The following is a 27,997-nucleotide window of genomic DNA, read 5'->3' as shown; positions in this document are numbered from 1 at the left end:
GCTGCAAGGATTCGAAGTCAGACTTTCGAGATTGTACGCTGAATTGGAGACCCCCTTTGTCAGTATGGACGAGCATGACAGTATGTGTGTAGCAAGGAATATTGTCATTACGACGATGTAGAAGCCAACCATGACATCGTGTTGCTTTGGCGGAAGCGAACGCCTCAGTGCAGGATTGATCAAGATAGGCTTGGTAAGTTTCGTTTCTCTTTCGACAGGCTGCGGCGAAGCGAAGGATGTTCTGCTCCTGGACGTGACGCCAGGAGCCATGCCAGCTGGACCTGCAGCAACTGGATATGCCGCCATCCGTGGCCTGCAACAATTCTTCAGCAGTGTCCACCACCGCCTCGTTGGTACCAAATAACGACGCACCACAAGGTATGCGTGGCTAACAGTGATGCCCTAGTTTTGCCTTGTTTCTAATACAACATCCCTGTACGCGCAGAGTAGAGACGGAAAGAAAACAAAAACGGAGCGGTCCTTGTTATTCGCTGTAGCAGCTGTCGCCTAATTCAATGTGCTTTGCATTCGCAAGTGCTCTTTGAAATTGGCTTGCTGATTTTACTAGTACGTACAGCATGAAAGATTGCTCGAAATTTCTCTTACGATGAGTTATGTGAGAGGTTTCTGCAAATACAGACAGCAGTGTTTACGGGGAAGGCCCACAGACAAGGGCAGAAAAAAGATCGCACAGAGAAGGATAATGCGCGTTTCAATGTCATACCGACAAGTCCACAGCTCTACACCCTTGAAGTTTCGTGGGATGTTTAGTACTTGTAACGAAAGTCCATATTACTCCCGCCGTCTGTGATTCTTAGGGTTTGAGATCCCATTGCGGGGCGCCTTCGGAGTTTGCGCGGAAATCTTTAGCCGACAAGCTTTAGCTGTGTTAGAATGACCTTACAGGAATGTTCGAGAAGGAAGCGGGTTAACCGAGGGGCCAGACTTTTATTAATCATATCATAAGAAGCCGACAAACACACACCGAGGACAACACAGAAAAATTACAGGCAGCTCAATTAGTAGAGCATTACACGCGTAATGCGAAGACGTGGGATCGTTCCATACCAGCGGCAAGTTTTCTCATTTGTTGGCTTCTTATGATATACAAGAATGTTGCTAGATAGGCAAAAGACAAGCTCGAGAAACATGTTTCTGGAGCTAGTATGGTGCATAGGAATCTCCAAAAATTATTGTGTAGTGAATAGCATTGAGGAAGGAGATATTTTAACACGATGACTTTAAATAACTTGCTGTGGCTAACAACGGGCTCGCATTCACGGTCTCTAACGCCGTCTTCATTGTTTCATTATCTGCATGATTGGTCGTTTCTGCACAGCATTTATCATATGCAACATGTGTTTTCAAGCAGTGCGAATTGCGATCGGTCCACTAGTCACGATCATTCAGCCGGAATTAAGAAATTTCCTCTTACGGTATTGGCCAGTGTTTGAACACCTATCAATCACTACAGCAATCATCATAAAAAAATGATTATCACGGTGACTGCAGACCGCAAGTGACGTGCTTACCATAAATAAGTATGAAAATACAGAATCTTCGAAGCTTTATACCCTTCACTAAGGAGACCTGAAAATGTTAATAATAATATTAACATTAATAATGTGTCCATAACGATGTAGAGGAGAAAGGTCCACCCCGCATATAGTGCACACATGAAATCACAAGCGCCGAAATCGCAATCCGGTTAAGTATTCTGGCGAAACGACTGGCAAATAGCCATAAAGCAAGCAGTTAAGGCAGCATAGTTTTGATTTGGCTAAATAAAAGCTGCAGTTTCGCCTGAAAGGCGAAGCATCGATTGCAATAGCAAATTATTGCACAGCTACATGAAACAATGATAGTTGTTTTATCGGCCTTATGTAATTGTAAGCGTTCGCTTTCTAACTGAATTAACGTGTACGATATCAACGCTCAAGCAAACATGAACACATCATAATCGATGAGCGCGAACACTCGCTGTCAAACGCTGCACGCTGGTGTGAGAAAACGCGGCACCAGCAGCGAGCGAAGTGATCTTCGTGTGGTCTTATCCCTTCAACGCAAGAGTGGCGACAACACAGCGCGCACAAAAGTATGAGCAGTCTTCAGGTCCCTTTCAAGATACAGCACGATATTGCCTGACAGCGCCGTTGTCAGGTAGAGGTCCTAACTACGCGCTGCCACATGGGTAGGAATTTGAATCCAAGTAATCGCATCATTTTTTTCTTTGGCTTTGGCGGAGAGTATGGCGAGTTCGGGTGGAAAAACATGGGCAAGTACAACTGCAAACTCAATTTCTATCTGTTGAGTGTTGTGGTGCTAACGAAACCCTAGTAAGAGGAAGAACGTTTTCTGGTAGAACGTTGTGGGAGGAATTCGGGCGCTTTTTTGAAAGGTGCTTGTGGTGCAATAAAGTGCACTTGGTAATATTTGGTGAGCTTGAAGAGGTGTATGTAAATGTTGGCTAGCGATAACGCTCAGGGCATTGGAGTGTGCCTGACAGTGGATGCATATGTCGTGGGGTTACTGGTTTCTTTAATTATGTGGTTGTTTTAATGTTCGCGTGTACTATACTCTAACCATACCGGACCTTATGATGCGTGTCAACTCTATTTCTGTTTATTCTTTTCCTCTCTATATGATGGCACCCGGTGCCATCCTTACAAATGACCACTTCGACAACGCCCAGGGTGGTGTCAAGAACCAGTTGAGTTACCTCGTGGACATCATGCCTGGTGTACTCTGCAAACCAATGAGGTAAGTGTGCTTTGGTTCGTGACCGAGCCCTGTGCCTACTGTAAACGTACATTTTTCCTTCAATAGAGGCGTCAATATTGGTGGACAGCGTCTTCGTCTTAACCAACGAACCAAAAGTTACCATTCATGAATCTCTCGCAGCGATTTTTCTTAACGGGCACACAGCGAAGCATCTGAGAGCATAACTTGAATGAAGCAGTGGAAATTATCAGGTTTCACGTCCGAGGGAGACAGAACTCAACAGAAACACCGCAGTTGGCGACTCCTGAGTAACTTTGACAGTCACATTTTCATAACGTGCATTTCCATCCAAGAACACGAGTGTTTCTTTTACACTCTTGTAGCCACATAAAAATGCGGGTTCCCGGGCCAGAAAATGATTTCCCATCTCGTTCTCAACAGGCGTTCTCAACAGGAAAAGGCTATAGCCACCGTGCCACTGGGGTCGGTGAACCCTTCGCCTGGTAACAATTTCCCGAAAGTAAATGCTTCAGGATAATTGCCAACTAAAGCGTTTTTCAGTGTTTCTATTGCAAATACCGGTGTCGGCCACTGGCCATCACAACAGCCGGAAACGTTCTTGTCTGCCTCAGTGTTGTTACGCCTGTCTTGAAATGATTGCCTGGTACAAAGCTGCAAGACTCGCCGTGGGAAATCTGTGGCTATAGCGATTTCCCGTGAAATAAAGGGGCGCAGATTTGTACATTGCCGGCAAAAAGGACGGTATTCATCCGAGGCAGAAAGCGAGAAAAAGCTATTGCTTTGCAGACATTTGCGTGCATATCCCATCTTTGACCTAAGGTGTTAATTATTGCGTATGATCGCACTAAGGTGTTTATCATGGCGCATGCTTTACACTGACAGGGTAGGCGCCGTCATAAATGGGGGCATATCATGCAATGTTATCACACGCACCTTCTAACGTGCCCTTCTCCCAACCAGGAACCGCCTGTCGAAATGAAGGCAATATTCGGTGCGTGGCTGATCGTCATCGCAGGATTCCGGAGAACAAACGGCGCCGGTGAGTCACGTTGATAGCAGTGTCTTTTTGTTCAACACAAGGCATTTGTGAATCACATGTTAATCAAACCAGATCCGTATACTCTGCTATATACATTCCAACCACTGTCCAAACGCCGTCCAAACCATGTTGAAAGAATTTTGCGCATATGTAGCACCTATATATTTGAAACGCAGGATGTATACACATTGTGACGTAGATAAGCAGTAGCCATAATTTACAAATATGTGTAGAGAAACCACTGCCAAGAAGGTAGAATAACCACTAGCGTGTTTTTTTGTCGGTCATATTCGTCGTCCTGATGAACGCCTTCTTCAGAATTCGGGAATGACCTCTAACATATGCACCCCCCCCCCCCCGGCGGTCGGAGCGCCGTCTCAGCACTTAGAAGGAAAGGGTTTTACGCTGAAACGTAGGGCTTTAGACAAGACACATGCATGGCATCGGTGGAGGGAACACTTAAATTACGAGCGACTAACCAAAGCAGTGATCTTCTATGCGAACTATGGCGTAGCAGGCGTAGTAGCTGTTAGGGACTGAAGTAACTGGAAATAAGTTTTCAAGACAGGCCGACTTGGAGGCAACGCGTCGAAAAAGGATCAAGGAGCGTTGCTCAAAGCGAACGTTTCTGTGGTTGCTATTGTAACGGGTGTTTCGAGCGATCTATTAAGCAGAGAGACGTTAATGTGCGATGTGACGAGCCATTTGAGCACGAGCAATAGTGTCCCGGGCATATTCTGTAGAGGCGTGTGGAGGTGATGGAAGCGGTCTCAAAATGCAACGCGGAAAAGCTGACAAGAGAAAGGGGGAGTGGGGAAGCCTGCAGTGTTGTATGCTAATGGGCAGACTTTTGCCCCAATCACTGTGATCAGCTGGAACGTACATGGATACCATCGTGATGGGCCTGCAGTAGGGGCGTTGTGTAAGTCCTAGTGTTAGTCTTCGGGTAGTAGGTGGTGGTTAGCTTGTAATGAGTACAACATGAGCAAAGAATATCATCGACAATTTTGGAATCGCAGCTACCGTGGAGTGCCTTGGCGGAGGACGACCTCATGAAGCAGGAAATCTTGAATATCAGTGGCGCAATTAATCTGCAGTACTCATGTGATGGCTTATAGTGTCGCGCAGTCCGTAGCTACGGTGATCCTCTCGTTGCCAGAAATATTAGTCTGGAGTCGTCCAGCGAGGTCAAGGTCACTGCTGTAGAACCGACTAGTTGAAATGTCTATAAGTCGAAGTGGGCCGGCAGGCTGCAAGGACGAACACTTGCGGCGTTGGCAGGACTCGCAACCAGCAACGTACCGGCGCACACAATGGCAAAGGCCTGGCCAGAAGAACCGACGCTGCACGTAGTTGTGTTTGGATGGGATACTTTGAAGTGGCCGGCTGTTGGGGCATCGTAAAGCTGGTGGAGAAGAGTAGAATGCAGGGTCGTGGTTACTACGAGCAGAGACTCGGGAGCGTTAGAGTTGGTCCTGGAACCGTAGAGAATATTGTCACGGAGCACGAACAGGTCGGATGAAGAGTCCGAGTGATTGGAACGTGGACGATCGATGATGGAGTGCGAGTTTGCAGCGCTGAGCTGTTTACTGCGTACGTCACCCATGCTGGAGATGGCGAGGATGCGGGTACCGTAATTGTAAACATGGTAGTCTGGAAGGTCCATGGGATGATGTGATAGGCAATCGGCATCTTGGTGCATGGCGCCGGACTTGTAAATGACACCAACGCTGTATTCTTGAAGCTTCAGCGCCCAGCGATCAAGTCATCCAGTGGGGTCTTCCAGGGACGAGCCAGCACAGCGCATGGTGGTCCCTGATGACCGAAAAGCTTCGGCAAAGCAAGTGCGGTCAAAATACTTTCACTGCCCAAGCTAAAGCAAGGCATTCACGATCAGTGATTGAGAACTTGTGCTCTGAAGGGGAGAGGAGGCGACAGACGTAGGCGATGACACTGCCTCGGCCTTGTTGAAGCTGTGCGAGAACAGCGCTGATGGCACATCCACTGGCGTCAGTTCGAACTTCCGTAGGCACCGTGGAGTCAAAATGCGCCATGATAGGAGCAGTACTAATATAGTGTGTTGATAATGCGTCAACATGTTTAGGACCCCATGAAATTTGACTTCTTTGGGAGCTAAGCTAGCGGGCGAGCTATGTCGGCGAAGCTGTCGACAAAATATCGGCATTAAGAACACAAGCCAACAAAGCTCCTGAGATCTTTGGCCAGACACAGCGCAGTGAAATGTTTAGCGAATTTCGTCGGGATCAGGTTAAACGGCGCGAGAACTCACACGGTGACCTAAGGCAGTAATTGAAGGCCAGCTCGTCAGAAAACGTCAAGCACTGCCGATAGGCGATTCAAAGGCTCTCAAACGTTGGTGAAAAATCGATTACATCATCTAGATAACAGAGCCATGTGGACCATTTGTATCCACGATGCATTAACTCTATCACTCTTTCAAACGTCGCGGGGGCATTATATAAGCCAAAAGGCATAACAATAAATTGAAAAAGACCATCGGGTCTTTTCGGGGCTTAGGTCGCCGACAGAAATCTTCCAGTATCCTTAGGTGGAGGTCGATGGGTGAGAAGTAGGTAGACCCCTGAAGACAGTCGAGGCCGTCGTCAATCCGCGGGAGAGGGTAGACGTCCTTACGTGTGATCTGTTAAAGGGACGGTAGGTCGACGTAGAAGTGCCAGTTGTAGTCTTTCTTTTACTACTTTGACGGGTGATGACCAGGGACTACGGGAAGGTTCAATGGCATTTTGATGAATATCTTGTCAGTGTCACGCTGAATTACTTGCCGCTGAGCTTGGCCCAAGCGATAAGGACGTCGCTGGATGGAGCTTGAGTCTCCGGTATAATTTCGATGACTTGCGATTGTCTGGCCCAAAGGGCAGCCATCAAATTCAAAGATGTCGCGATAGAACATCATCAACTGCTGGCGATGGCAGAATATCAATCGCAAGATCACACTATGCTTTTTCGATTGTCGTTCTATTGTGCCGATGTTGCCGATTATGTCAAAAGCAGCGCTCTGCTTTTCTGGACACAATCTTTGGCAAGTGTCGCTGGACAATCCGTATACGTAAGTGCAACCTAAGTAATCTTAGATTATTTCCAAAAAAGGATCAGGTTTTGCTGAGAGAATGCCAGCAAACTTGAAAAGATTAAAAAACGAGAGGTTATGTCGCCACTCCAAATCGCCTAGCGAAACCATGCACCGACTAGCCAGCAAGCCGCTCTAATGAACAAATCGGGGTTATGCACAATATCGTTTCGTCATCCCGTAATAGCTTAATGTGCATTCGAAATAATCCCCACGCAAAATTTCTCGCGTCGCACATATTAACGTGACCATATGGATTTTCCATTTTACTTAAGTTTACCTTGCATCTAGCAGATTTATGGTTTCCTTAGCTGCGAAAATTTCTTGCAGACTTCAGCGAATCTTATCCTTTCTCTTAACGCGACAGCGTCCAGGGCCCTGTGCGGCAAAAACCCGATGCCGGTGTCGTCGTCGGCGGAGTTGTACGTCCGTGAGCGGAAATACCTGTATATATTTAAGTTACGTACATGCCACGCCTTGCCAAGCGTCAAGCAGTATGTGCGGGTTATATTGCCACACCATGCTACCACTGAAATTGCTGATGCCTTGTCTTGCATTCACAGTTATTCCTCGGAATTTTGAGAATTGCAGGCCAAACACAAGTGTCATGAAGCAATACACCGACAGCACGTGCATTTTATGTTAAAACTTCCCAGTCTCAAATATCAAAAGTGCGAAGCAATCACAGAAACCTGAAGATGTAATTGTTTTGGCGCAGCTGGGCACTACCACCGGGATTGGCCCAAGCAAGAGGCTCCGTTTCTACCAGAAAGCTCACCTTCGTGCATAGCATTCACATCCAGCGTTTCCCGGTAAACATTACGTTTGCATAAGCTGCCGTTGCAAGGAAGCGTGATAAGCAGTCAGGGATCTTTGAATGCTATCGCGTCGTACCCTTAAAGGCGAAGCTCAAGGGTCCTCCAAGTTTTTCTTTTGGTATGACTGCTCGTGCTATATCTTATCGCTTTACAGTTGCAGTTATTGCATTACCTACCCACATGACTTTGACCTACGTGTTCTAAAAGTTAAGCTCTTGTTGCTGTATTTGAGAGCGAGTTCAGATGGAAGCTCTAAGTGCTTTCGCGGCATCAGTCGTGCTGTGCTCCTAGGAAAGAAAAAGTTCTGCGTCCTAAACAAATATTGGCCGCAGTGCATACTACTGTGTAGGTCAGCGTCACCACCGTCGAGTTGACCTTTCTCTTGGCGCAAAAGTTCCGCGAATAAAGTACGATTGGTTTCTGTATTCAATTAAGTACAGCATCGTCGCCTCTTTCTCACATAACGTGATGGTCTCAACAAGACCTCACAAAGTTGGAGATATTGCACCTGGCGGTTTCTTCGTTGAACTCTTGACTGAGTGGGATCATCCACTCGAAGGAGCAGAAATAGTGCTTCCGAATGCCTGTTCCTAACATGTGGTCGTCTTGCGTGAAATTTACAACAATTTTCTATACATAAACGCATTGCGCGGAAAATAGAGTTGCATCATCAGGTCAACATTTCTTCGTGCTGAATGATGAAAACAAAATCGTGCAGTTTAGCTTCTCAAAGCCACGTACGTGCTATGGCGGGGTGCCGAAGACGGAAAGAAGTGGTGTTTCACGTGGCAAAGCCACAATCTTATAATGAGGTACCCCCCCCCCCCCCCCCACTTGGGATAACGAGATAATCCGGACAAACTTGGGACAAACATGCACCTAAAGTACGGCACACGAGCGTTTTTACATTCCGCCCTCAGCCGCATGCGGCAGCCGTTGCGGGATTGAAATCGCAACCAAGGGCTCAGCAGCGGAACGCCATAGGCATTTTTGGTTACGTTGTTGGATGCCAAAGTTGATGGACTACGGAGTAATTTATATAATTGAGGCTTAACAGCCATTGCACCTGCATCTTAAGTGCGCGAGCGTTTTTGGATTTCCTCCGATTAAATTGCTCCCGCCGCCGCATGGAATTGAACCGCTCAACTTGACCTCAGAAGCAGAACGTCATAGCCATTGAGTCACAGCCGTGGTATAGTTAGTCTAGTACCTGATGGGACAACAGCGTCGGTTAGCTATAGCTTCATCCTTCCGTGTACGTGGTCTTACCCTCCGAGCACAGAACGTGGACAATGGTTAACCTCTGGAAAGTGGAGATAGACTCGGCAGCTTTTTTACCGAAGTACGTGTGTACTCTTGTGTAGGCGAACAAAGGAATTATGCGATGTCAGTACAAGACCTGAACGTTTGCCTTGCTCGCAGGTGTTTCCAGAGCACTACGTGGATAATTGGAGGCAAAGAGAGAGGGCTCTTGAAAGCACCTTCAGGAAAATGAGTGGCAGTGCGGAGCACACCAAGCGTGGCTTCCATGACGACGTGGCGCAGTTCTTCGGGCGTAAAAGGCTACAGGCGAGTAGACGTTGCCGCCGCTGCAGAGATTTCTAACAGCAGCCGAGGCGCGACGCATAATTTCTGAAGGCGTTAACTATTTTTAACGATCCACATATTGGCGACGGATGCTCCCTAAATTGAACAACGGCGAGGTGTTTGCCTGAATTCGAAGGTGCTCAATATGTTTCGCCAGGCCTAAGCCTTACAGCGGTCAATACGGAACGTTTAAAGCCACCGTCTCCGCGTAAGGAGTGTTCTGCACCCGTAGCGTACCGAAACTCTCGGAGAGGGCGGGGAGGGGGGGGGGATAGTTTGGAATTTACGTTAACTACATGAATGCGTCCTCTGCTTAAGGCTTATTTAAATTCCTCTATCAAAAAGAGACAATTACGAGTCCTGCAGTTTTCCAATTACTGCTTCCATGGGATACGCGCCACTAAAAAAAAAATACAATTGAGCTTTTGAGAAGTATTGTCGCAGATGACGTCTAACGGCGACGCATGGCATCGTAGCTCCGGCTCATGCAATACTTTTATATTACCGACGGCCGTCTTGGAAGCTAAATAAAAGTCGGTTTCACATGAAAGTGAAGCATCGATTGCGATAGCAAACCATTAGACAGCCATTGAAAATGTCCTATTCCCAGACGAAATGACGAGTGTCGGGAAGCAACCACCTTCGCCTTCGCCGGTCACCAAAAACCAAAAAGCCTCACCCGCTTTAAGCAGACAAAGGCTCCTGGTAGGCGAACACCCCGCCGTGCCGAAAGGGGACACCTGTGAAAAGAGGACAGGATCTCTAATGTAAATTCATACATATAGATTATTGCATTTACCGTTCTTCCCACTACAAGAAATTCTGAACCTATCAACGAGAAGCATAAGGATTGCCTTTCGTTCGAAAAGATAGACAGACTGAACCATACAATCATCCAGTCAACACAGCAGAGTTTCAGGCTGCACTGAATCATTGCAACAATTCCGCTATAAGAATCGATCCAATACTTTCTGATGTGATAAAACACCATGAAAAAACATTTATGAAAACACTGCCGTAACTCCTCAACGCCATGTTGTCTACCGGGCACATCCCGTCCTCTTAGAAGCAATCCTAATCCCATTTCTCAAAGAGGGCAATGACCCGCCTCTTACCAACACCTGCCGCGCGACTGGTCGCTCGAGACACTTTGCATGTATTCGCGGGCTACATTCGTGCTCGGTTAAACAGTTTTATGTAGCCCGTATTGAGCAATAGAAAGCTCTGTATGAGTTTTTCGTGTTGCTCTACAATTTTCTCATTAACACTTCTAATCTAGTTATAATATTTGAGAAGTTCATCAATTAAGGCTAATCATGCTATTACGCGGAATGCGAAAAATAATCTATCTCCAAGTGATGACAAACAACATTACCTTAGAAATCCATATTTGCATATTTCTCAATATGGCGCGTGATTGTTGGGAAACCCCGTGTATCATGAATACATACACGGTGTCCCCCGTAACTTGAGCCAAACATTTATATTATGCATATGCTACCTAGCTGGACACAACGAAGGTAATGTTGTTTGCCGTCGCTTGGAGATACTCGGATTATTCTTTTTTCATTCCGCCTAATCGTATAATTGGCCTTAATTATTTGCCGCCTGCAAAACGGACGAGCGCCCCAGCGTGTGCGCAGCACGGGATGTTTTTACGAAGATGTAGACGTCAACATAACCATCGTGTTGCTTTTAGCTGAAGCAAACACTTCACTGTAGGAGGGATTACGATAAGCTTGCTAAAACTGGACAGGCTGTCCTGGCAAAGCTTGCTAAATCTGGACAGTCTCTCTTGGCGAAGCTTGCCAGAACTGGACACGCTCCCTTGGCAAAGGTTGCTAAAACTGGACAGACTCTCTTGGCAAAGCTTGCTAAAACTGGACAGGCTCTCTTGACAGGCTGCGCTAAAGCGAAGGATGTTCGCTTCTCCAGCGTTTCTGCAGGGTCGATGCCAGGATCCTCTGGAGGTGACGTCACTTGTGACCTGCAACAATTCTTCATCGGTGGCCACCGGCACCCGGGCGCCTTGTTGGAGCCGAGTAAGGACTTTCCCCAATTTATGCATGGCTAACAGTGACGTCCTAGTTGACCTTGATTCCAATACAACATGCATGTACGCAGAGAGCAGAAACAGAGGGAAAACGCAAATGGAGCGGTCCTTGTTATTCTCCCCTGTAGCCGCTCTGGCCGAACCGACGATGCTTTGCGTTCGCAAGTGCTCCTTGCCATTGGCTGGCTGATCTTACTAGTACGTCCAGCATGTGGGTTTGCAGGAATTTTTCTCTTACGATAAGTTGTTTGGTGCGATTCCTCTCTGAATACAGACACCGGTCTTTTAGAGCAGAAGTCGGCAGACGAAGACACAAAACGACGAGACAGGCAATGCGCTGTGCGAGTTTAAATGTGATGTCGATAAGCCCGCGACTCCATACACTCAGTATTCTGCGGGATGCTGGCGCACTGGGAACGAAAGTGGACGCGATATATCTCTCTATACGCATGAGAAATGCAACATTGTTATTGTCGTATTTGTTGACAGTCTTGTGTATTCTTACGGCACGAGATCCCAGTGTGCGGCAGCTTTCAGAATTGGCGCGGAAACCATAGCCGACATCCATTTTGGGTGTTTGAGAAGGAGCATATAAAAGCGGTCCAAGAGCGAAGACAGTGAAAAAAAAATTTATCAGCCCTTCCACTCTGTGAAGAAGGACGAGCAGCGAAGATGTGCTTTGTTTAACCTCAATCGACGCCCGTATGTATGTACAGGTATTATTATTATTATTATTATTATTATTATTATTATTATTATTATTATTATTATTATTATTATTATTATTATTATTATTATTATTATTGGACTCAGACAACGAAGACATCTTTGGACTGTAAAGTGATTGATTCTTAATCTTTGATGAAGTAGTGACGCGTGCAAGTACCACCGCATGTCAGACGGGAATTCAGCAATATTTACAGCTTCACTGTGAACTGGCTAATTATGACAATAAAAGTCGTCGTAATGATAGTCATCAGCCAATTGCGGTTTGATTTTTTCCAAGATACCTGCATTAGTTTGAGACCTACAGAGCATTCGCAAGAAATTGGAGGCGAAAACGCAGGTGGCATTTGACGCTGACGCCGACTTCAGTTTTGTGTCGACACACGGACGCGATCCAGGGAGACGTAGCCCTTAATAGCTTCGCCGTAAAATAAGTCAAATCAAGTACGCATTTCGCAAGCTAGTCTGGTGCTTAAGAAGGTGCGAAGACGGTTAGCCAATGAAGAGTTCTTGCGAAGGACAGGCTCTAAGACCATGGTTCTCAATATTTTGGTCTCACTAACAAAGGGATCGCATTCACTGTCTCTACCGCAGTTTGCTTTATGGTCTTCACAGTCTCTTGTGCACAGCATTTGTCATATACATGTGTTTTCACGGAGCTCGAATTGTGATAGGTCCGTTGGTCGTCATCTTATGAGCCCGTATTAACAACCAAATGTTTTCTTGCGTCGTTGACCGGCGTTTGAACACCGAACAATCCAAACAGTCACCATAATAACACCATTATCTGGGTTACTACAGATGACAGTTGATGCGCTTCCAATTCCAAAAATTTTGGAAACAGGGAAACGAGAAAACGATATACTGTTCGTTATCATTAGCCTCCCCAAAAATAACAATGATAAATAAAAGTAATATATATTTTTATTCTAATTATGACAATGATACTATTTATCTCTGGATGATGTATACGATCAATTTCCGGCCGCGTATGTAGCGAGCGGGACACTACAAGCGTTGAAATCGCAATCTAGTTAAGTATACTGCCGAAAGGAGTGACACAGCCACGTAGGAGGCACTTACGACAGCGTGGTCGAGATTTGACTAAAGTAATTGTGCTCTTAGAACAGGCTAAATGAGCAACACCAAATTCTGCGATGAAATCGGTTCTGAAAATGCTTTTTCTTTGCCAATGTCTGCTATTTCATATTTGCTGCTTCTGCTCATGTACCGATGCCCAACAGTAATTGATCGTCATTGAAGTGCGTACGTATCGCTCAAAAGGGAGCTTTACACAAAAGTATAAAAAAAGTGCAACACCCCCCTGCTTCGTTCTCTGTGGGTCGCTACCGCGGAGTTTTACGAATTCTAAGCCTCTGTGATTGGCGCCTATGCAATACGAGGTGTGGCTTCACTGCTTTGGATACTACTGGCATAAACGTCGACAGCCATGGTGCGCATCAGCTAGGTGCGCCTCAATTCACCCTATTCAAGCCGCAGCTTATTCTTGTCTGCACCTAAGCAATAACGGGGGGACGTCAGCTTCGCACGAAAAGAGAGCAACGCAGACAAATGCCATTGTCAAAAAGTCCCCTTCAGCAACACGCTCGTTTTTACTTGTCTGTTAATGCTGTCTACATATGAGGCTTTGCGAAATCCTCTCTTACCATCTCTCTTTGTCTTTCTCTCACCCTTTCTTTCGCAGCGCTCAGGCATGCTGAACGAGTTGACCAAGGAATAGTGAGTATCACTTTCAAATGAACGTATTTAGCACTTTGGTCAAACTGCAAGTTTTGATATCTTGGCGACTTTGCAAGAAGCTGTCAGAAAGAAAATGTTTTATGCGGGTTCCTCTGAAATAAACTTCAAAGCTTTAAATAAGAGCTGCGCTGTAAAAGCCGGCGTGTGTAGCAGCGAAGCGGCACCAAAGTGCCCATTGGCCGCGAGGCCACGTCACACTCGCGCCTCGACAAAGCAGAGTGCATAGAGTTTCCTACAAAAATTACTACTAGAGGGAACTCTGGCGCTGCAGTCGTTGTCCTACCATGGGAATGATGGGAAGTACATAGATTTGTTTGATCTTCGTGCTTGTGGATTCAAACGTTCTTGAGGCTTTGTATATTACGCTATATAAATATTGTTGTCGTATATTTCAGCGCAATCTATATTCTTCGAAGTGCAGAAGACGCCGGAAACGCGTACAATTGCTATTGCGACGATTGAGCTTGTCCAGAACGCGCCAAGCGTCTCAAGGCACTGGCATGCCCGCGTTAAATTCATAAGGGCGTTTCATTCGCTTGTCTATACATGCGTCCGTGGCTTAATGGTTTCATTATCAAGTATCTGTGCTAGAGTCCCTGTGTTCGATTCCTGCCGTCGGGCAATTTTAATGTTTATTTAATTATTGCGCAATACACTGTTGACAATGACGAGTTTACAAAGTCACAAAGCCGTTTGAAGCCAAAAGGACGAAGTTTAGGCAAATCCATGTGCTTCCCTTAATTCCTATGCTGGGACAACCGCTCCCATTGCAGCTCCCGTAGACACTAGCGCCAGAGTTCCCTCTAGTAATTTTTGTAGGAAACTCTAAGGCAGAGTGGGCCGAAGGGAACAACTGCTGACGTGCCAAGTGCTGAATGAGGGAAGAGGGCATCGCCGCGACGTCATGTCAGCGCCGCTCTCGGAAGCCTGGGTTACCCGCGCGTTCCTTTTTCGCGTAAGCTCTCGCCAGCGGCTACGCCGTCACTTTGTGACTTTGTCGTGGTCACTAAGTCAGCCATTAGGTAGTCTTGATTTCGTGAAACCTTCGTCGGGAGAGCCGCGCTCACGCGCGCAATGTACGCGATGTGGGTGACATTGCTTTCTTTTTTTTTGGGTTGAGCGCGAAAACGTCGAAACTCAGAAAGAAAAAATTAAATGGGGAAAATGTGGTGAATTGGAAACTGTTCTGCATAACGTTTTCGAGTGCAATGTACAGTTCGATAATTTAGCCCGCAATTTTATGCAAGTCATTACAAGTACGTTTAAGAAATTATTTCGACTAGCCACCTGATCAACCATAGAAGAAGAATTCACGAGCATGTGCCCTGCAAAGGCCACACTGTTGACCGCATTGTCGTTTCTCGTAGCCCTTCTTTTGGAGCCTTAGTTAGCACACCCCGCAAACTAAGGGCACCGCGCCATACAGCGATGTGGATATGCAATAACTACAATAACGCAGTCGATGTTCTAGAAAAATACAACGGCAGAGGGAAAGGAAATGCCAGCGTTTTGGGGTCTAACGTCGCGTGTGGTGGAGGTGCTTCTCTAATGTCGGTTCTGTTTGTCTAATGTAGGCAACAGCTTCGATGCGCACCCGTTTCCACCGGGTGGAGTTGACGCGGATTTTCTTTCCATGCATCTTGTCTTTCCCTTAGGGCGCTTCACCCGAAATACGAAACCATTCTTGCAGATGTTTATTGCTCTTTCTAACGACCCCGTTACGCCATATCCAATGTCATGCCATTGAGCCGCCCCTCATTTTACGCTCCAACCTCGCCGTATAAAAAAGGACGTGGATCCTCGCTCGTGCGCGTGAAGTAATGCACGCGCACTTAGGAGCCTATAGGGAGCTTGCCACTATAATAACCCATCGCACAGTTTCGACGCTTGGCAACTGGCGCGGATCTCTTAGCTTCACAAGGACTCTTGAGAGTTGTGGATGTCTGTGCATGCACTTACGGGGTCCCAGCTGGCAAGACTGGGCCTCTTCCATTATCCATGACAGACCCGGACTAGGAGAGGCAACGAGCGCTGTATATTGCAGGGTTTCGGGCAGTCGAACAGTCCCACTGCAGTGGACGACGGTGACGGCGACGATGGCATTGCAATGGGGAAACTGCTCTTGAGCGGTCCTGCTGCTGCCGCAAACAGTTTAGTTCTAAGCTCGAAGTCTGCTAATGAAGTATGTTTTCTTCCTTTTTATTTTCCACTAGCTGCCAGACTGCGCCCAGCCAAAGAGCATACCTTTCCCCCGGGTACCTCCCGCCGTACTGGCGTGTTCCCGGGCAGCAGCCAGAAGCACCGGGATCCTGCACTTTATGTCTGCAGGCTGCTGCACCGGCGATTCGGTGCCATGCTGACCAACACAGAGGTCCCAAAGGTACACTCGCTGAACAATGCCGTGTGACAACGGATCGTGTTTGCACGAACGGCGCAAAGACAGATCCAAGCACAAGTATAGGCGCGCACACACGCACACAGGAAAAGACGAAGCGATGTGTTGTCCTGTTAACCCTGCCTTTGCACTCTTTGCGTTAACGTTTAGCGCTGAATCCTGTAGAGACGACGAAAATGAAAGAAACTCGAGCCAAGCATCATATTCTTATGTGTTTCTATGTCGCATCAATATGTCCGTAATTCGATGCTTGCTAAGTATTTCGAATTACTTGTGCTCGGAACCAAACAAGTCGCCACAATACCTGTAGCCACACGAAAGACGTTTCATCTCGTTTATGAACAAATCTGGTTTTCGTCAAATCGATTGTCCGCGCACGGTAAGGCATCGACGCTAATGCTGTCTCTAGTAACGCGGGTGATGCCTGTCAGGATTGCGTGACTAGTACATTTTATGGGTAAACGCATTTGAGCATTCTGTACTCCTCGTGTCCGCGGCATATACTCATGGTAGATGAATGGACAAGAATGGGCAGAGACCCAGAGGCAAGAAACTCGAGAGATTAAATTATGGGGTTTTACGCGCCAAAGCCACTTTCTCATTATGAGGCACGCCGTAGTGGACGACTCTGGAAATTTCGACCACCTGGGGTTCTTTAACGTGCACCTTAATCTAAGTACACGGGTGTTTTCGCATTGCGCCCACATCGAAATACTGCCGCCGTGGCCGGAATTCGATCTCGCGACCTCGAGCTCAGCAACCCAACACCATAGTCACTGAGCAACCACGGCGGGTGACTAACTCGAGTAGACCAAACACTAGAAATTCAGAAATGCCGTTCAACCTCGCAGGCCAGTGAACTTTAAGCCAGGCAGGTAATAGGTAATCGCGTTAATACATACAGGTTATAGGTAATCTATTCTAGTTTTGTTACGCAGAACACAAGCGGACTGACAGGCGGTATATTAACGGCCTCGATTTTGGGCTCTGTGAGCCGCTAGTTAACCCTGCCACATGCCGTGCTCCCTAATTATCCTGTGGGATGAAAAGTTCGAGGATGCATAAGCTTCGCCTCTAAGAGTGGAACGATCATAGCATTCGAAGGTCCCTGACTGCTTCTCACGCTTCCGGGCAACTGTAGCTTATGTGCCCGTACAGTTTACCGAGAAACACCGGCGGCGAACTCTACGCATGAAGGCGAGCTTTCTGCTAGAAGGGCAGTTTCTCACGTTGGCAGGTCTTCTGTTAGCACTGCTATTTCACGCTACGTGCTGTCGGGGTTCTTTTTCATGACACTTGTTTGCGGGCTGTCGTTCTCGAAAATTCGAGTAATAACTTTTTAAAAAAGAATGCAGGACAAGGTACGAGCAACTTAGTTCGTAGATGGAGAGCTTCACTGCCATAAAGATTATACACGAGAATTTTTCACTCGCGGGATGCCAGTGCCGGCTACGGAGCCGGACGCCGACACGTCATTTTCTGCGACCCTGCGTCCTCAACGATATCACGTGAAAAACAATATAGGGATGTCGAAGAATCCGGCAAATTTCGGGCATTGCTTTATTAAAAGACCCGTCCACTTTAAATATTAGAAAGTTGAAATTATACCTGGGGCTTTGTAGCTGCACCACTTTTTCAGGCGAAAGCATCAAATGGCCGATTAGCGAAAAAAATTCACCGGAGATTACGGCACTTCCTCATGCGAAAACTTGAGCATCAGCTCTATGCGTGTTCTCATTTCCCTACACATTGAAGCAACCGAGTTTGCAACACACATTGAAGCAACCGAGCAGAGTCGGCAGTCGTCGAAATATGATGTGTGGGACAAGCGCGTCGGCTTCTATAGATCGACTCGTCGAAGGTTCCAGTGTAATAGCTGGTGCCGCATGGCTTGCAGAAAGTGCTACACAATTCGCGTCGCGCATACAATGAGATTAGAAAACAATCGCAAACCATGACAATCGAAGCAAGCGCGAAACAGACGAAACGAAACAAACCAAGCCAGCGATAACGAGAGCTGGCACGAGTGGACAATAGTAAGAAACGAGCGGTCCCGCTGAGACCAGATACGAGTACGCGTCGAGCGGTCGGGCGGCTCCGCATGACAACAGTTACCGTATGACACCACGCTTCAGTGGTGTCATACGGTAACTGTTGTCATGCGACATTGCATGTTGTCATGCGGCCGCTCTCACTGGTCCCCGACGTTCGCGACTAACGTGTTCACTCCTTAATTATTGGCTGCGCTCGTTCGCTTGGTTACCCCATCGACGTGGCTGGTGCGGGCGCTCGATGCAGGGACAAGCGCCTGGGATCTGTGCTCCGAAAGCCGGCGTCTGTAGCAGTGAAATTCCCATTGGCTGCGACGCCACGTCACATACGCGCCTCGACCGAGCAGAGTCCACTCTGCTCGCCCTGTGTTGCGTGGAACACGGTTATAGTAAGATCACATGGTCATGCTATGACGTGATTATGCAGCAATTACGATAATGCAGTCGATATTCGAGGAAACTGACGTGCTATATTTGAGATTAGGCGGCTATCGAGCACCGGTGAGCTACTTAGAAATAGTTAAGTAGGTAAGGTTCGTGTTATCATTAGAAAGCAATGCCTTTAAAAAGAAAGAGCGCCAAAAACAGTACCAGAGAGTACTCATGAGGAAGCCCCTAATTTTCCACTTCAACCTCGGCTTCCAGAAAAAGACTACGTTTCTCGCGTACATTTCTGATAAGTTGTAGTGGCCAGGCGCCTCCGGCTCCCAAAGTTTCGACGCTTTGGTAATTTGCGCGGATCTTTGAGCTTCACGCAGACTCCGAGACTGGCGGATGTCTTTGCATGTATTTATGAGGCACCAGACAGCACGACGGGATCTCTTCGATAATCCATCTGTGACAGACCCGGACTACACGAGGCACTGTTTTCAGCCCATGAGCGCTGTGTATTTGCAACGTTTCGGGCAGTCGAAGATTACACCTGTAGCGGACGATGCTCACGTGGTGTGCTTTGCCATCGCTCTTCAAAGGTTGGCGGTATCTGCTGTCAGGTCCTGCTACTGTCGCATATAGAAAAGTTCAAAGCCGAAAGACCCAATAAAGTGTTTTTTTTTTAATTTGCCACCATATTCTGTTGCCAGATGCGCAGTGTCAAGGAGTATCCACCTCACCCGGACACCCTCCGCTGAGTTGGTGTGCCCTCGAGCAACTGCAAGAAGCTCAGGACTGCTGCACTTTCATGTGTGGCTGCACAGGGGCTTCGGTGCCTTGCTGACCAACACTGAGATCCCAGAGGTACGCTTGCTGAACGGTGACTCGTAGCTAAGCTTCGGAGTGCACACGCGTGCACGCACGCGCGAACAGAACCAAACACGAAGTGTTGTGGTGTACGGTTAACCATGCACGTTTATTCTTCACGATAGTGTTTAGCGCTGAATTCTAGAGAGAGACGACAAAAAATAAACAGGTCGAGCCTAACACGTTACTGTTACGTGTGTTTCTATGTCGCGCCAATGTGTCGGCCATTTCATAGTTGCTAAACTTTTTGGGTGTATATCTATTCGAACCAAACGGGGTTGCTCCTACGGCATGAAATTCCAGTGGGTGGAAGCGTTTATAACTGGAACGGAAATCTGCTGACACCCCCCGGTACAGAAATTACATAGATAAATAATGCTGCAGGAGGTGCTGAACAAGGCGAAAACAAAAGCCGAACCCACAGCTGAATCTGGAAGCTATGGACAGGTTCACAGGAACGTGCAGAACACGCTAGCCAATAAAGAAGAGTTGCTAGAAACCATTGGCTCTTTGAGCTGCAACAATGTCAGTGTCTTTTTCGCTCGCTAGGATCGCCATCACGATACCGATATGTCACGCGCTCTTCAATCTTTCATCGTCTACATCAATGCCTTCGACAGTTATCCTGCGGTTCTCATTTCGAACATATACATTTACAACAAGCCCAAACTCTAGCCTATCAAAGAGCCACGGAAGTGTTGCCCATTGACCATCACCACTTAGGCCCGTATTAATTGGCGCAAGTTGAATTATGCCACAATTTTATTTCATTTGCCAGCGTTTGGACACCGATAACGACCTTCCGGCTAACAACGCCATCAAGTGCGCGTTCTCCGATGCAGCATGATTTTCTTAAATATAAAACGTGGCGAACATAAAATTATCAGTGCAGTAATACGCCCCACATACGCTACAAGTAAACTGCTGCAATGTTTGACGCATAGCAAGACAGCAGACAACCTAGATAACCTCATTGCAAATAATCTTAATTACACGTGTTAGCCATGCAGACTGACAAACCGATCGAGTATCTTTACCAGTATATAAATCGCTAGCTTATGAAACTACTCGCACATACCAAGTGACGTACTCAAGTCAACAATAAATATCAGTTGACATGCGTTGACCCTACTGACAGAAGGGCATTCATCATGGAGAGTATAGTTCCTTTAATAAACAAACCTTTCTATCATTTCTCTGCGGGCTTCCCTAACCATTAGGTAGGCACAATACGGCAAAGTATACCCACCTGAGTAGATTATTTTAGAAAGATTGTGTGACCTACGTGCACAGGACATGTTTTTCGTTGAGCCCAGATTGAAGCACTTTCTTGTTAAAAAAATGGTCTCCAATCCACGATGTTAATGTGGCGGGACGGCGTAGCTGTAAACGACTAGAACGAGTACACGTTGTGACGTAGGTTGAAATTTATTCATGTGGCGACATTCACGTGCACTTTACATGGTTATTAGCCCAATAGGTTTCGATGGCCTGCGACTTGGCTTGTGCCGCTACTTCGTGCACCTAGGAGCGGACCTGCGAGGAGAGAAATTCGCAATGCCTCGTATGCACGCTTCTCTTCAGGAGTCCCGTCACAGCGCAGATAACTTGCTAGGGGGGTTCTTCCCATACGTACAAAAACTGTAGTTACGTCACTCCCTTTTTTTCGTAGGCTACAGTCAAGCTGCCGTCGCCGAGGCAGCTACCGCAACAGTAATATTTACAGGGGAACGTGTGCGGCGCGCGCTACATGCTCCGCATTTCATGTAGGCGAAGGAGAGCCTTAACAATTTAGGTGTTTCCAGTGCTTGTATTGAACTTGTCTTTATTGAAAAGTAGGCTGAGCTGCATGTCGTACGCGTGATCCCAAATAATGTATGCACTGTTCGCTTCGTTTTTCGTAGTTCTTGTAGCCTCCGCCTCACGGGGGTACGAGCCATAGGATTTGGTGATTTCAGCCATAGATGATAGTTTACGCCGCAGACAACTTCATTTTAGATCATTCTTATGTTAGAACTGTTCGCGAAGATAAGCGCCAGAAAATGATCACGTTGGACACATTGTTAGTGATGTCAGCAGGCCATGTGGTAAACTGCAGGCATAGAAGGAACACGCGCACGTATTCATCATACCTACCAACCTGCCGACCTGCCAACTGCGTGAGAACGAATCATGGCAGAGGGAAAAGAAGCGCCAGCGGTATGTTGTTGTCTAACGTCGCTTGCGGTGGTGGTGCTTGTCTAACGTCGGCAGTCGCTTCGCTCCACATCCACTTTCAGAAGGTGTAATGGAGGCGAATTTATTCCCCCGCATCTTGTCGTTCCGTTAGGGTGCTTCAATTGCAATAAGAAATCTAGCCTTAATCTTTATTGCGACAGCAGCGGTGAACTGGAAACTCAATTTACTGTTTCTGTTCACACCGTTACGCCTTCTTCAATATCATCTACGGATGTCAGACTTGTGGCGTACAAACCGCTGTGCGTCATGTGCGTCACTAATCTGAAACCCATTTAAAAAAGATCTGGTTAGCCCACTTGAGACTTTCCTCAATCGTGCATCAAGGTACATTCATTCATCCTACTCGTATGGCGTAAGCATGTCATCCTTAAAAGAGAAATCTGAGTTAGTCACTCTCGCACCGCCGTAAGATAGCCAGCATTGGTCTTTTTCATAAGTTTTTCTAGAGTTCACTTATTCGTATGTCATACATGATTCCACCCGCAAGAATATCACAACGCATTGGTCTCTTGCTCTGCGTTTTAAAACAACGCACGCACACGACTACTTTCCGTACTTCATTTTTTTCTCTAACTTGAACAGATTGGAATGCCCTACCCACCCTCCCAGATTGTATCTACAAATAATTACAATATGTTCATTGCTTATGTTGCTTCTATATTGCCATATTAATTATCCTTTATATTGTACAAATTATTCGTCTAACGGGCATTTTCGTTGGTATGCAAAGTGCTGCCTTTTTTAGAAATGTTCCACTAGTTATTATCAATAATCCATTCGCGATGTTTGTTCTGCTTTGCCAAAATGATAAGTTTTTTTCTTCTAAGTCCCGATTTATCGGGAGCATGTGTTTGTTTATACATGATATCTACCGCATTTCAAATGTCTCGTTTGTCGTCACGTTGAATTGTCGTTGCATGATGTACCTCCCCCCTTATGCAACAGCCCTGATAAAGAGGCTTTTACGGAAATAAACTGACCTGACCTGATGCACTCGAGCCACCACTGATTTTACGCTTCGACCTAGCCATTAAGGACTAGGATTTTCACTCGTCTACTTGCAATAATGCACGTACATTTAGCAACCTGCGGTGCTTGCCTCTATATGTTATCGCGCAGCATGCACGTTTGGTAATTAGCGCGCATCTTTGTCAGGTCCCAGATGGCAAGACTAGGCCTATTTCGTAATCCATCCATGTGACCCGGACTACGAGAGACACTGTTTTCTGGGAATGAGCGCGGTGAATTGCGGGATTTCAGGCAGTCGAAGATTCCCAATGTAGGGGACGACTGCAACGCGGTGTGCATGGCAATGGGGAATTGCTCTTCAAACATTGGTGGTATGCGCTGTCAGAGCCATCTGCTGTCGCCAACATAATAGTTCGGAGGCCATAGACCCAATTTGTTTCTCTTCTTTTTGTTTCCCATTATATTTTGGTGCCAGAATGCGTCGACCCAAGGAGTATCAATTTTACCCGGGCATCACGCGCTGTAGCGGTGAGCCCTCGGGCAGCACCCAGAAGGAGGGGGCTACTGCGCTTGTATGCTTGGCTGCAGAAGGATTGGGTGCCTTGCTGACCAACACTGAGGTCCCATAGGTACGCTTGCTGACCGGTGCCTCGTGGGAACACATCGTGTTTCGTCTAACGCTGTACAGAGACACACGAACACTCACGCACACACGATCAGAGGGAAACACGAAGCATTGCCTCTGCAATCTTCGCGCTAATGTATTGAGCGGAATGGTACGGCGACTACAGCAAAAATAAAAGTGGACCCTGACTGGCCATACTCACGCGTGTTTTTATGTAGCACCAGTATGTCGACAATTCGATACTTTCTGGCTTGGCTTTACGCATATCGGGCAAAAGTAAACTCGTAGAAAAATATACTGCGGACTTTCTTTTTGCTTTAAGTCGGAACTGGTGTACTTTAACTATATTATTTTTCAATAAAAGGGAAGAACAGTCTAGACATGGGATCCCTCAGCTGTTCTTTAGAGTTTTACTACAGTGATTGGTTGTTCCCGTTTATTTTCGTCGAGTTTTTTTTAATTAGACAGCACAGTGCGTGACGAATGGTCTGAACGACACAACTTGTCGTGGAAATGATGCAATTGCATCATTTACACGACACGACATTTCCGACGCGACGTTTCCACGACAAACGGCTCCTTTTTCTTTTTTGCACTTTAAAGTGCAAAAAAGGAGCCGTTTATTTTCGTACACCAGCGTCATTAATCGTATTCCTCCGTGTAGCATGCCCGGGAGAAATAACGGTGTGATTAAAATGAAGATGGTATGGTTCCCTGACAGTCTTCTTGTAGAATAGCAGTACTGATAATAGACTTCGACGATAGACAAAACCTTTACTAATTATGAAACACTCCCCTCTGATCTGTCGTATGTCCACCCGAATGACCCACTGGATATGGAGCTGTATAGCTGAGAACGAGCACACGGACTTTATTTTCTTGGTATTGCCTGTGTTTTGATTGAAATCAAGAGCAGTATAGAAGATTTTTGCTCATTCGGCGTTGCGATTATCACTGACGCTAAGCTTTTATTCAGCCTATAAATAAATGTTACGCATGGTCGAGAATACAATAACCCTACAAAGACCCAACGCGGCATGCGTACGCCTGTTTCTTGTGACGGAGTAGGACTCTATGTTCAGGATGACGGATAGCGAAGAAGGTCGCCTATGTGCATTGTGTACATTTCTGCTGCACCACATACCGCATACCACCACGTAAATACCACATCACGATACCGGTATGCCACGCGCTCTTCACTCTTTCATCGTCTGCATCGATGACCTTCGGCTCTTATCGCGCGGTTCTCCTTTCGAGCATATGCACTTACAACAAGCCGAAACTCGAGGAGCTTAAAGTACCACGGAAGAGTTGCCGAAAAACCGTCAACACACAGGCCCGTATTATTTATTTATCTATTTATTTATTTATCATTCTCTCAAGGTACGGTTGTACATTGCAGAGGGGAGGGGCAAAGTAAATACAGAGGCAAATCACAAAATAAGGAAGGAAGGCAAACAACATGGCACAAAAAACATCGTATACAAAATAATAAGAACGGAAAATAGCAACTTGTAAGCGTGGCAGAACATGGCGTAACAAAAATAGAAAGGAAAGAACATAGCATATAATAATACAAGCCATAACTTAACATTATGGCATAAAAGCAGTTATTATACAGAACAAGCAAACGCAACATCAATTTATAACATGAAACTTTGAAGTGTGCTTTTAATGTTATCGGTGTCAGTTATGCTTGTAAGTAATGCGGGTAAGTTATTCCAATCTTTGCTCGTTTGGGGAAGAAACGAATATAAAGGCCGACGGTGTTGCAGTGCGGAATGTTCACCTTTTGGCGGTGGTCAATGCGAGATGAAATGTATGGTGGCGGTTGAACGAAGATATAACGTAAATATGTGTTGTCGTAGTAGATTTTATGGAAAATACAAATGCGAGATAGTTTTCTACGGCTTGATACCAGTGGGAGGTGTAGGAGAGCTTTCATTTTAGTGACACTCCCAGTTCTTTGGTAGTTGGTGAAAATGAAACGGGCTGATCGATACTGTATTGCCTCTAGAAGACTGTATGAGGGTGTCAGGACCAGGATCCCATACTGATGATGCGTACTCTATTGATTTGCCGCAAGTTTAATTGTGCCGAAATGTTATTTCCTTTGCCAGCGTTTGGACACCCATCACAACCATACGGTTAATACCACAATGAAGCGCACGTTCTCCGAGGCAGCAGGGATTTGTTAAAGATCAATCGTGGTGAATATCACATTATCAGTGCATAATAGAGAAGAATACAGCGCAGCATGAGGAATAGGCCCCACATACGCTACATCGACTGTTGGGTTAAATAAACCGTTGCAATTTTTGACCCATAGCAAGAGAGGAGACAACCTAGATTACAACGTGTTAGCTACACTGACAAACCGTTCAAGTAACCTTACCTGTGTATGAATGTTAACTAGCTATCAATCATTTCGCTAGCTTATGAAACTACTTAAACTATATTTCGCTAGCTTATGAAACTACCGAAACCCAATGAAGTCTCTTTTTTTGCATTTTGTCTTCCATTATCTTGCGTTGCCAGGATGCGCCCAGAAAGACTAGGTGGCAAGACAAGGCCACTTCACTAATCGATCAATCAGGGACCCGGACTATGAAATGCGCCACTTCCTAGCAATGAGGTGTGTATCGCAGGGTTTCGGGCAGTCCAGTATTCTGCTGTAATGAATGACGGCGACGTGGTCGGCATTGCTATTGGGAAATTGCTTTTGAATGCTTGGCAATCTCTTCTGTCAGGGCCATATGCTGTCGCAAACATGATAGTTGAAAGCCCGAAACCCAATGAAGTCTCTTTTCTTTCATTTTGTCTTCCATTATCTTTCATTGCCAGGATGCGCCGAGCGAAGGAGTATCCCTATCACCCGGGCACCTCCTGCTGTATTGGTGAGCCCTCGGGCCGCATCCATAAGGAGAGAAATGCTGCACTTCCATGGGTAGCTGCAATACAACTGGGTGCCTTGCTGACCAACACTGAGGCCCCAAAGGTACGCCTGCTGAATTATGCCTCGTAGCAACGGATCGTGTTTGCACGAGCGGCCAAAACAGACGCACCCTAACACACAATCAGAGGGAAACGCGAAACCTTGAGCGTTGCTGTTGACCCTGCCTTTGTAATCTTCGCGCTAAGTTTATGCGCCGAATGCTATAGCGACGACAAAAACAATATAGCCTGACTAGTCTGACGTGTGTTTATGTGTCGGACCATTACGTCGCACCAATGTCTCTGCAATTAGACACTTGCTTGCTATTGGTCTGCCCTTACGCTCATAGGGCAGCACTATGCTCTTGGAAAAATCTACTGCGAACCTCCTTTCCGTTTAAACCGGAACTGCAATATTTGAGCCGTATTAGTGTTTTAATAAAAGCGAAGAAAAGTCTAGAAATTTGATCCTTCAGCTGTCCCCTAAACGTTTAATACGTTTATTTGTAGTTTGATTAGTATTAGTTCTCGTTTATTATTTTCGTCATATTCTATGCAACCAAATAGCGCAGCGCGTGGCGAATTGCCTCGTCGGTACCACGTGTTATGGAAATGCGGCGAAGTGCAGAAAAAAAGAAAAAGGCACTATTTATTAGCTCACACCACTGTCATGAATCTTACTCATCCTTCTAACATGCCCGGGAGGAATAACCGCTTGAGCCACTGCAAGAAGCTCAGGACTGCTGCACTTTCATGTGTGGCTGCACAGGGCCTTCGGTGCCTTGCTGACCAACACTGCGATCCCAGAGGTACGCTTGCTGAACGGTGACTTGTAGCAAAGCTTCGGAGTGCACACGCATGCACGCACGCACGAACAGAGGGAAACACGAAGTGTTGTGGTGGTGTCCGGTTAACCATGCACGTTTATTCTTCACGCTAGTGTTTAGCGCTGAATTCTAGAGAGACGAAGACAAAAAAATAAAAAGGTCGAGCCTAACCCACTACTGTTACGTGTGTTTCTATGTCGCGCCAATGTGTCGGCCATTTAGTAGTTGCTAAAGTTTTTGGGTGTATATGTATACGAACCAAATGGGGTTGCTCCTACGGCATGAAATTCCAGTGGGCGGAAGCGTTTATAACTTGAACGGAAATCTTCTGACACCCCCCGGTACAGAAATTACGTCGATAAATAATGCTGCCGGAGATGCTGAAGAAGGCGAAAAGCCCAACCCACAGCTGAATTTGTAACCAATGGACAGGTTCACACGAACGTGCAGAACACGCTAGGCAATAAAGAAGCGTTGCTAGAAAACGTTGGCTCTTTGAGCTGCAACAATGTCAGTGTCTTTTTCGCTCTCAAGGACCGCCATCACGATACCGGTATGTCACGCCCTCTTCAATCTTTCATCGTCTACATCAATACCTTCGACAGTTATACCGCGGTTCTCATTTCGAGCATATACACCTACAACAAGCCGAAACCCTAGGATCTCAAAGAGTCACGGAAGTGTTGCGCGTTGACCGTGCCCACATAGACCCGTATTAATTGGCGCAATTTCAATTATGGCACAATTTTATTTGATTTGCCAGCGTTTGGACACTGATAACGACCATCCGGCTAACAACGCAATCACGTGCGCGTTCTCCGAAGCAGCAGGGTTTTCTTAAAGATAAAACGTGGTGAACATAACTTTATCAATGCAGGAATACG

General features: G+C 46.4%; 2 protein-coding genes across 2 annotated transcripts in view; both read left to right on the top strand.

Annotated features, from left to right (window-relative positions):
* Window positions 1-23,356, top strand: part of LOC142590126 (uncharacterized) — a 40,274-nt gene extending 16,918 nt beyond the window's left edge. Inside the window, exons 7-14 of the mRNA XM_075701995.1 lie at window positions 219-378; window positions 2,693-2,760; window positions 3,703-3,781; window positions 11,231-11,337; window positions 13,780-13,814; window positions 16,049-16,215; window positions 19,364-19,517; window positions 23,203-23,356. Coding sequence (XP_075558110.1) covers window positions 297-378; window positions 2,693-2,760; window positions 3,703-3,781; window positions 11,231-11,337; window positions 13,780-13,814; window positions 16,049-16,215; window positions 19,364-19,497 — 672 coding nt within the window. The 5' untranslated portion in view covers window positions 219-296 and the 3' untranslated portion in view covers window positions 19,498-19,517; window positions 23,203-23,356. The remainder of the gene's footprint in view (window positions 1-218; window positions 379-2,692; window positions 2,761-3,702; window positions 3,782-11,230; window positions 11,338-13,779; window positions 13,815-16,048; window positions 16,216-19,363; window positions 19,518-23,202) is intronic.
* Window positions 23,357-26,207: 2,851 nt separating this feature from the next.
* LOC142590127 (uncharacterized) overlaps window positions 26,208-27,997 on the top strand; it is a 76,156-nt gene continuing 74,366 nt past the window's right edge. Inside the window, exons 1-2 of the mRNA XM_075701996.1 lie at window positions 26,208-26,350; window positions 26,992-27,095. The gene's annotated coding sequence lies outside the window, so the exon portion shown is untranslated. The remainder of the gene's footprint in view (window positions 26,351-26,991; window positions 27,096-27,997) is intronic.

The sequence above is a fragment of the Dermacentor variabilis genome, chromosome 8, assembly GCF_050947875.1.
Source record: "Dermacentor variabilis isolate Ectoservices chromosome 8, ASM5094787v1, whole genome shotgun sequence".
Classification (NCBI taxonomy): domain Eukaryota; kingdom Metazoa; phylum Arthropoda; class Arachnida; order Ixodida; family Ixodidae; genus Dermacentor; species Dermacentor variabilis.
The sequence above is the reverse complement of the archived record's forward strand: the minus strand, read 5'-3'. Positions and strand labels throughout refer to the sequence as shown.